The sequence below is a fragment of the Sinocyclocheilus anshuiensis genome, unplaced genomic scaffold, assembly GCF_001515605.1.
Source record: "Sinocyclocheilus anshuiensis isolate Anshui unplaced genomic scaffold, SAMN03320099.WGS_v1.1 scaffold288, whole genome shotgun sequence".
In the NCBI taxonomy this organism is placed as follows: Eukaryota; Metazoa; Chordata; class Actinopteri; order Cypriniformes; family Cyprinidae; genus Sinocyclocheilus; species Sinocyclocheilus anshuiensis.
This window is the reverse complement of record NW_015558570.1, coordinates 737,694-747,516: the sequence shown is the minus strand read 5'-3', so window position 1 is coordinate 747,516 and position 9,823 is coordinate 737,694. Positions and strand designations below refer to the sequence as shown.

The 9,823-nt window shown below is 35.0% G+C and overlaps 3 protein-coding genes across 9 annotated transcripts in view; 2 read left to right on the top strand and 1 right to left on the bottom strand.

Annotated features, from left to right (window-relative positions):
- The first annotated feature begins 393 nt into the window (after positions 1-393).
- On the top strand, positions 394-1,402 carry LOC107679626 (protein preY, mitochondrial-like). Its single transcript, XM_016475237.1, has 2 exons — positions 394-720; positions 1,174-1,402. The coding sequence occupies exons 1-2, from the start codon at positions 593-595 to the stop codon at positions 1,313-1,315; spliced, it is 270 nt and encodes an 89-aa protein (XP_016330723.1). The 5' UTR covers positions 394-592; the 3' UTR covers positions 1,316-1,402.
- Positions 1,403-1,567: 165 nt separating this feature from the next.
- LOC107679625 (uncharacterized) lies at positions 1,568-4,045 on the bottom strand. 3 transcript variants are annotated; one of them, XM_016475235.1, is made up of 4 exons: positions 3,939-4,045; positions 3,643-3,679; positions 3,520-3,570; positions 1,568-2,813 (listed from the first exon to the last, which is right to left on the bottom strand). In XM_016475235.1, exon 4 carries the CDS (start codon positions 2,806-2,808, stop codon positions 1,807-1,809), a length of 1,002 nt encoding a protein of 333 aa, XP_016330721.1. In that variant the 5' UTR covers positions 2,809-2,813; positions 3,520-3,570; positions 3,643-3,679; positions 3,939-4,045; the 3' UTR covers positions 1,568-1,806. The 3 variants fall into 3 exon arrangements, 2 of the variants coding, with proteins under 2 accessions (XP_016330721.1, XP_016330722.1); XM_016475236.1 differs by having other exon boundaries at positions 3,643-4,045; XR_001633071.1 differs by lacking the exon at positions 1,568-2,813 and having other exon boundaries at positions 3,301-3,570.
- Positions 4,046-8,660: 4,615 nt separating this feature from the next.
- Positions 8,661-9,823, top strand: part of LOC107679615 (BTB/POZ domain-containing protein 10-like) — a 17,142-nt gene continuing 15,979 nt past the window's right edge. For 2 of the 5 annotated variants that reach the window (XM_016475219.1, XM_016475217.1), the window contains exon 1: positions 8,661-8,761. Coding sequence is in view for 1 of the 5 variants with exons in the window: in XM_016475220.1 (XP_016330706.1) it covers positions 8,759-8,835 (77 nt within the window). In the remaining 4 variants the exon portion in view is untranslated. Of the gene's footprint in view, positions 8,836-9,823 lie in introns of all 5 variants that reach the window. The other 3 variants (XM_016475220.1, XM_016475221.1, XM_016475218.1) reach the window with 3 other exon arrangements.

Sequence of the window (9,823 nt, the reverse complement as noted above, 5' to 3'; positions counted from 1 at the left end):
TAATAAAATGCATGTGATGCAAAAGAAAAACAGTGTCATTATTTTAGAAGTATTGTTAATTATTTCTATCTTAAACCTAAATTAATGGCTCACTGCCGGCTGAAATATTATTTTTATTAGTAGTTATAGACTAGTAGTAGTTTAGATTGTTAATTTACACTTTTCTTACTGTTTTATTATTACTTTGATCAGTGCAACATGTGATTATTGTTAATTACCTAAATTAATTATTATATTACAAAATATCTACATCCATTTTCTTGCTAAAAAGTGTTCGTTGTCCTGTGCAGACCAGGTAAAACCATATATATGAATATCTTTTGTTGAATGACATTTCTTTTCAAACAAAACTAATCTATAGAACAATTTGCCACCGGAACTATCTCACGAATGTAAAAGATCAGGGGACACGTTTACAGACGCGCCAAGTGCAGCGCTTCCGGTTCACTGTTGGCGTCTGTTAAACGGGTGACACAAGTTTAGTTTTTTAGCCATACAGCTCTTTTCGGATTTGTCTCTTGCTTTGAGGACAACTGCCACTGGAGTTTTTAGCGTGCAGAGATCTGTGACCGTCCTGCCACGCTTGCGTCCCATGAACGCAGTGAAGATCCGAGGACAACAGCGGAGCCGCAGCGATGGAGTAAAGGACAGTGAGAGTCAGCCGTTTGACGAGACCCTCCTTGAATTTCTTGTGTGTCCACTGTCCAAAACCCCCCTGAGGTATGATTGTTTATCATGCATAATAGTATTACCTTATGATGGGACATACAGTAGTTAACTCACTGACATGTTGATGTTGTAAGTTGCACTGAGTAAATACAGCTTGATAAAATAAGAACTGTCTTGTCTTCATTTCAGGCTGCAAAACAACAAAATGTGATTTATTTGTCACTATATTTCCTTCGGACAAATATCATAGATACAATTTATATCATATTTAGAATTTGTTACTTATTATATATGTGTGTGTGTATTACAATTAAACTAATATTATAAGCTATTTTTAAAAAAGGCAGACAAATGACAAAAAGGAGATCTCATATTTAATATGGTTTTTATAGTAACTGTATTATTGTGTTTTTGCATAAACTGTATGTGATATATTTTTGAAAGGCATGTTTAGATTGTTTATCAGCAATACTTATACATGTATTCGCTTCTGATGTTTTCAAGGTATGATGAAAGGAGCAACGAATTAATAAACGAAGAGCTTGGTATTGCGTATCCCATCATTGATGGTATTCCTAACATGATCCCACAAGATGCAAGAATGATCCATAAGAGCAAAGCGACTGGAAAACCCACTGAATCTTGAGTTTATAAATCAAATTTGTCATTATTCGTTTTCTGCCACTATGTTTTTCTCCTTGTCTACAGTGACTGTTCTTGTCCCACTCATATCCTTGTCTGGACTGTTTTACTCTGCAGCTGTGGATGAAAATTTCCCTCAAGGCTGCACGAGTGCAAGCAGTGTGTGTTTTTACAGCCTGCTGTTGCCAGTAACAATTCCTGTTTATGTTTTCTTTCACCTTTGGAAGTGGATGGGAATCAAGTTGTTTAGACACAATTAAGACTGTAGTTTCGTTTTTTCCACAGACTATTTTAATTGGACAAATTGTTGTGAACAATGCTTGCTTGTAAACACAGTGAAGATTCATATTTAAGAACATTGAATAAACATTGAAGCGAACAATGTAAAATACAAAATAAAACCGCAAATAACAAAGCTTTGACTTTTCATGTATGTGCACAGAACTCTGCTTTTTTTTCCCATTGTGAATTTGTGAATCTTAGCTTTGTCTGATTTTACTTCATCTTTTTCTCAACACTTTCCGTGAGCTTCATCAAAGGGCATATGGGCTTGGGTGAATCTTCGCCCTTCACCTTAAAAAAGAAAGACTCGTTCAAGCGGGTCTGGATGACCTTCAGCTGGGGCAGATCACCTTTGGCCTTTGGCACCATATCGCCGTCTTCACTTGACGTGTCTGATATCTTCAGCTTGGGTGGTTTCGCAGAATCTACAGCGGATTGTTTTGGGCCGTGCATTTGTCTTGTTCTGTTCAGCAGGCTCAGGTCTACCGGTTCCTCTGGGCTTTTGCATGTGTTCTGCTGCTGCTGAAACCTGAGAGAGGTGGTGAGTGCTGGTAAGGTAAAGAAGTTTTCGGTTTGAGTGGTTGCTTCAGCTGTCGACCTAGATGAGCGATTCTCTGGCACCTTCACGGTAGTGGCCTCACTGCAGCTTGAGGTGCTGGAGATCTCCACATATGGATCCAAGAATGATTTCTGTGTAATAAACAGGTCTTGGCTGTTCATTTCTTCAGCTGTGATGGATTCCAAGCTGCTTTCACCAACAAAACGTTTGCTGTGGCTCGTCTTTCTGAATTCTTCATCATTTGTCTTTGCAGCTTGGCTCTGCTCAGGTAGCAAGTTGAAAATTACTCTCTTTTTACATTTCACGCTTCTATAACACTCCTTCTCAGTTGAATGTAGTGTCTCCTGATCAGGGGAGATGTAGATAACAGGCTGAATTTGGTGCATATCTTCGGGTTGTTTGAGCTGTTTATTTAATTTAGGTTGCGGAAAGTCTTCCTTCGGTTTGCTTTTCTTCTTTGGCTTTTTTCTTTTCTTGATGTCTTGCATTTGTGTAAACACTGCCTCATGGCAGCCATCGTGCAACAAAAAGTCAGGCACACGCTTTTTGCTCTTATCCTTTTTTTCCTTTTTCATTTTCTTGTTTTTGTGTTTCTTGGATGCTTTGAAGGCACTCTCAGCATTGGAAATATTCTTCATTGTTGGGAGAGAAGCCATTTCTTCTACAAAATCAGAGTAACAAAAAAGAAAAGGGGTTATATTACCAATTATTATTATTATCGGTGTTGAAAACAGTTGTGCTACTTAATATTTTACTGGGAATGGTGATAGCTTTTTTTTTTATGATTCTTTGATTAATAAAAAGTTACACCAAAGAACAGCATTTCTTTACTATCACTTCTGATTAATTGAATGCATTGTTGCCAAATAAAAGTTTTTTTTGTTGTTGTTTTTTTAACATTGATAATAATAATAAATGCTTCTTCAGCACCAAATCAGCATATTAGAATGATTTCTGAAGGATCATGTAACACTGAAGACTGGAGTAATGATGCTGAAAATTCAGCTTTGCATCACAGGAGTAAATTACATTTTAAAATATATTTAAATAGAAACAGTTGTTATAAATTGTAGTAATATTTCACAATGTTACTATTTTTGATCAAATAAATGCAGCTTTGATGATTTCTTTCAAAATCATTAAAACAACCCTAATTATTCCAAACTTTTCATCGGCAGTGTATGTACAGATATGCGCATATGTAAAACTGCATGAATATAAATATGTATTTACATAACGTGTATCTATCGCTATATACATGCATGCTTAATATACCTGGTGCAATTAAACAAACATTTATGTAATCTGATGGGAAAAACCTGAAGGCTCTACCATAAGTTATAGGATAATTGTTAGTGAATACTCACATGCATGCAGTGAAATGTCCTATATGATCTGTTTCTTTTCCCCAACAACACCTGTTAATGACATAAAATGCATTTAATTCAAATGTGTGGAATTATATTTTTCAATTTTTTTATAACACCTACCTGATTTAGATTCACCTTTTCTCTCAGACAGATGGACCTTAAAAGTACAAGAAAATGTAACAGTAATGAGGAGAGCAGACTTGTGGTTACATTTGTTGAGAAACGTTGTCGCTAAAGTTCAATGCTACAGTTCATCGCGACGTCATTCTCCACAGCAACATTTGATACAGAAAGCTACTTGTTTAACTGCTCGCCCTTAGCGACCAAATGTCTGACAAAGTGCATTTTATTTAAAAGTATTTAATGTATTCTTGTGTTTTGGCCCTAAACCAAAAGGAAAACTGGCATGTACTTACCTGTTTTGCTAATTGACGAAATACACTCGCATATTTTTGCGCCAATTACCGCTTCCGTGTATTGCCGACTGCGCATGCGTTGTACGACATTTTCGAGCATTAATGAACAGCACCTATTCTAATAAATAAAAAAAAATTAAATAAATTCTAAAAACAAACTACGTAAAAAGACAGTTACTGCTAAGAAAAACTGTTCGCAGTGGTGTGTACTGAAAACGTGCCATTTCATAAATCACGCTGTTACCGTGACGACGAAGAGCTACGTAACCTTTCTATCTTAAGTCCATTCAAGAAAGTTCTCTGTGCGTCACTCAGCTTGTCAGGCAACTATTTTCACTGCTGGAGAAATCCCTTTCTCACATAAAGGGCGCTTTTTGTAGCTTTTCTTCTTAGAAATAGCTTCCGTGGTCTATCACGTCAGCAAACAGCAGCTAAAATGATTTTTACTGCCATTCTTTTTACGGTCCAGTGGGAATATCGTATGTGAACCTGCATTAAATGTGTTACTAATGTCTTTCCACTCCTTAAACAGTTTCTGTGAAGCTATAAGGTTGAATCAACCAGCGTCACTAGTTGAAAAAAGGTCACCAAGTTCAAGTTTTATTCGCCAAAGAAAAGACATAAATTTGGATTTAGTTCTTCCCAAAATCTTATAAGAATACATTTACATTTTTTGTTTGCTTGCCACGATGTTGTAATATTTACTGTGATTTTTATATGATTTGATTATCATTTGTTCTGTGAATTATATTGCATACTGCACTTATTAGGACACTGCATTATTTTTTTCTGTTTGATTGGTAGTACATTGTACATCTTTTCTATGTTTATACTATGCATCTATAGCATCTATAAATACAAAAAATACATTCCAGACCTGTCTTCTATTCTATTCTGTTCTATTCTAATACTTTGCACATTGTACATATCTCCAATATTTAAACTATGTATCACAAAAATAAACGCTAGAACTGTCTCTATTCTATTTTATTCTATTCTATTCTAATACATTCAACATATCTTCTGCTTATACTACGTATCATAGCTGTAAATACAAAAATACTTGCCAAACCTGTTTCTATTCTATTCTATTCTATTCTGTTCTATTCTATTCTATTCTATTCTATTCTATTCTATTCTATTCTATTCTATTCTATTCTATTCTATTCTATTCTATTCTATTCTATTCTATTCTATTCTATTCTATTCTATTCTATTCTATTCTATTCTATTCTATTCTATTCTATTCTATTCTATTCTATTCTATTCTATTCTATTCTATTCTATTCTATTCTATTCTATTCTAATACTTTGCACATTGTACATATTTCCTATATTTATACTATGCATCACAGCTGTAAATACAAAATACACACCAGAACTGTCTCTATTCTATTCTATTCTATTCTATTCTATTCTATTCTTTCAGTCTTTCAAACATCTAACATTTTTTTTCAACAAAAGCAAATCTTGTTGCATTTGATTTTGATGTGCTACATCAGAAAAAATTGCTATAAAAATCACATTACACAAATTACGTTTTATAAAATATTGTAATAAGATCTTAAAACATTTTTAGAACCAAGATTTAATGCTAATACCCCCTTTTTGTGACTAGACTGTTTCACCTGTCGTCAGATGCTGTCAGATGCCAGCTATTAATATATATTGCCATTCATTTTAGTCATCAAATGTTGTATTCAAGTCAACCCATGTAATAAACATTTTACCAGTCAAAAAACCTTGAGAAAAACTAAAAATAGCCACATGGTGACACTTAATATAGATTCAATTCACTGTGTCACAAGGGCCTGCATATGGCTTTTACACCTGTGGGATGATTGCATTGGGTGTCCTTAGGTGACTTGATATTCTCCCCCTGAATTCTCCTGAATAATCATGTGTAGTGGTAACACACACTGTTGATGACATGACCTGCATTGATAAAGCATGAGGTAATGAGAACTACAGTTCTGGGGTTGAAAGGTACCCCCTCCTGCCTCTAAAGGGTCTAAATACTGCTGAGGATTGTTAGGACTGTGCTAGGGATCTCATGCAAGGGTCAAAGGTCTATTTATTTGGTGGGTGTCATCTAAACAGGCCATGCCCACTTCAGCCCATACACAGTACTGCAGAAGACCAGGATGGGGTCAAACATCTTCAACATGTGGGCCTTGTCAGCCACAAATCTTGCAAATCTGGTATGTAAACAACTTTAATTGCTTGCCACCTGCGAAGTTTGTTTTACAGAATGCCAGAGGATGAAACAGTAGCTCATGGACAGGTGCAATGCACAAGATGCAGTGAACATCTCTAGAATAAGCAGTATTGGATACAGCTTACATGAACTTTGCTGGGTATTGCATTAAAACGCAGATATTGGGTGAAAATCCTCTATAATTTACAGACTGAAGGGATGCTTATTGTCTCATATGTCCTCAGACTGCCTGCTCCCTGTCGTCATACACCCCATTTTTTCTCCAGTCAGAAGCCCTTAGCTTGGAGAGAAACCTTAACCACGAGGTAAGATCTATGGGTCAGACCTGTTTAAGTACTCAAACACACTCTGTGTGTCATGACATAACCATTCCTGGGCTACATTTAGAAAACTTCGCTCATAGTTACCTAATCTGTCATCCAGTGGCCATAAAAGTATAGGACAGAGCCTTCCACCTCCCTGGGTGCCCCTCTGGACACCTGTGAGTGCAGCAGGTTCTTTGGCTGGATTACCACCTGATAGAAAACATGTAGCAGCTGCTAGTTGCAATTTATGAATGTGCTTTTTTGTACAGTTTCAGAAGAAATCTGGAAAAGTTTTTATTGGTCTAGATGGATGTAGTATTATTTCAGAGATGTTGCACACAGACCCATGGAAAAGTATGCTTATAAACAGGGTTGTTTATACAAAATATATAATATTCTATCAATATTTACTATTTATGCAGCCTTTTCTAATGTCCTAATGTTAAAGTGTTGGCCAAACATGTAGATCATAATAAAATCAAGCACAGGCAGCAAACAATTTAGATTTCAGTGGGAATTTTGGTAATAATAATATTTGCTGCTCATAATATAATAATATAATATAATGTAATATAATATAATATGATATAATAATATTTTAGAAATATTTTGCTATCTGATTTAAATAACTGAGCATTAAGGCGTTGGTAGTACTACCAAACTAAAATTACATTTATTAATGTATTTATTCATTTTCATTCTCTATTAACATTTTTCTCCTTTGGAATGAAAAACCTTTTGGAGTATTTTACATTTTTATTTGTTTATTGTTTTATAATTTGTTAAGGTTAATGAAATTGTAGGCTACCACTAATTAACGCACAGAAGTTCACATTTGGGGGCGGGTTTTCAAGTGAAGGTGACGAGGGCTGAATTATTGGTGGCGTTGAAGAGGTGTTGTCACGCGCATTCTTCATCAAGGCACAGGGTGACATCATCACTAATAATGAAGTCGGCTCATCAATGGACACAGTGCTATAAAAGGAACTCACCCTGTGAACTGTGAACCAATTCTGATGTGAACTGAAAGGCTGATGCACGAACTCCTGCAATCTGTATACCAGCATGGTGAGTTGAGTATTTAGTAAATGGTGTTGTTGTTGTTTTATTTGTCACTACAATTAAATATTACAGTTATAAAATTATGATTACAATAAACTCGTTTACGTTTAATTCACAGGTTCATAAAATGGTTTCCATTCATCTTGGATTTTTGGAGAAAACAGTTGTACTTTTCTCCATCTGCTTATTATTCTATTCAACACATGCAGATAGCAAGCCACTGGGGTAAGCATACTGTACAGTACATTAATATTTTTTCCAATTCAGTAAAAAAAAAGTTTTTGTTTGAATGTATGATAATGTAGCCTATTTATTTATTTTATTTATTATTTTTTCATCAAAAAGCAAAAGGGCTATCAATGAAGTCCAGCTTATGCACAACCTCGGGGTACATAAACATGTGGAACTGAGACAAGACTGGCTTCAGATTAAACTGCGGGAAATCCACACTGCCTCAGAGAAGAAAAACGAAGACAAAACAGGACTTTTTCCAGATATTATTCCCAAACTGACGGATCTAAATCCAATGGAAGCTGAAGATATCATTGCAGTTTTGGAAAAACTTATGAACCCATCGTAAAAACAGAATTTGTTTAATGCGATTTACTACTCAGGGACTGAAGTCAAGCCATTCTGTTCAGCCTTAATAATTGTATTAACAATATTTTTTTTCTATAGATAATTTATTTATATTTTTATGTAGTTTCCATCATTTTTAGCGGCTAAGCCGTACCAGCTCAAAGCTCTTCTATGTATGTATTCGTTATTTGATCGTAACATAGGCTAGATCTATTAACTGAACCCAGAAAAAAGGAAAGGCAGTCGGACCAAATGTTTCTTAAGAAAAAAATTGAGAAAAGTATAATAGAAAAGTCTTCTATTTATGATTAAAAAAATTTACATTAAAAAAATTCACTGTTGTGTTAAATGTCTCACATCGCGCACCTTACATTTAGGTTTTAAATTTATTTCTACTTTTTTCGTTTTTGTTGTATTTCTGTTATAATAACTTTAATTATTATTATTTAAATACACCCTCTGTATTCTATTGTTGTATGTGCCTTTTATGGCACCATGTCTCAAAAGCAGCTTGTTCACCCACAGCATTTGATTGTACGCAAGGTGGTTTCTATGGCGACGTCCCGTGTGCTCTCGCGAGATTCGGCTTAGTTAACTTATCTCCTTGGTTAGCCATGTAGCATCCCCATATCTGTCAACAGTGTGTCTCATCGTGAATGGTGAGGAACAATCTAAAGCAAAATCATGCTAGCTATCAATTTCTGTCAAAAAGATCAGCGTTTAGCAGAGACAGGTGAGAGATCGTCTGTGTTTGTTTAGCCCTCACTGTTTAACGCTAACTTATAAGCTAACTAACGTTAACGTTAGATAGCTTAGTGAATGAGGTTACCTAGATTGGAGTACTTGGTCCGTTTTGTGGGCTTTTTGGAAACTTTATTTGTTACTAGTTCAACAAATAGTTAAACGAATACTTGTGGAATTGTACTTCTACTTAAACATTATCTCCCATATTCTTTTATTTTTATTTATATTATTTATTTATTTTAGTAATCGGAACCACAAGGATATGACTTATTTTTCCTTAAAGAATAATAATAATAATAATAATAATAATAAATGTTATTTATATATAGAATAGTACAGAAAAAAAAAAAACGGTCCAATTTTAATTGTCCATTAGAAAAAACATTCCAGTACACAGTGTCCGCGGGTCCTTAAATGTCTTAAAATGTCTTAAATAACGTTTTCCTAATATAAGGCCTTAAAAAGTCTTAAATTCGGACTCGATGGGTCTTTAATATTTTCGGTCACATTACCGCTAAAATATCTTCAGTCTGACGGACCTAATGACTTTACAATCACTGGACAGACCGAAGCGGTAAGTTACTGCGTCCTCAGAGAGAATCGCAGTAGCAGAATACAGGTCGAACTGCCGGACCAGACAAATAGCCTGATTAAAACATAAGTGACGAAAATAACCAGCGAAGTATTGAAGAATGATTCTTCTAATTTTATTAGCCTACATTCAGTGTAAACAGCGATTGATAATGGATAGTATATTTCTGGTATCAAGGTCGCGCTGTTAAGGCTCACTCTGTCTGTCTCTTTGTGAGAGACTTCAGAACAAACGAGCGTAACAGCACACATAAACTCAGAAGAAACACACTGAGATAAAAATTCAAAATGTTTAGTTTATTCATAACATGATATAGTTAAGTAACACCATGACAAGTGAGCTATTTTGCTCAATATTCTCACGACGCAAAAAAACATTCAAAACA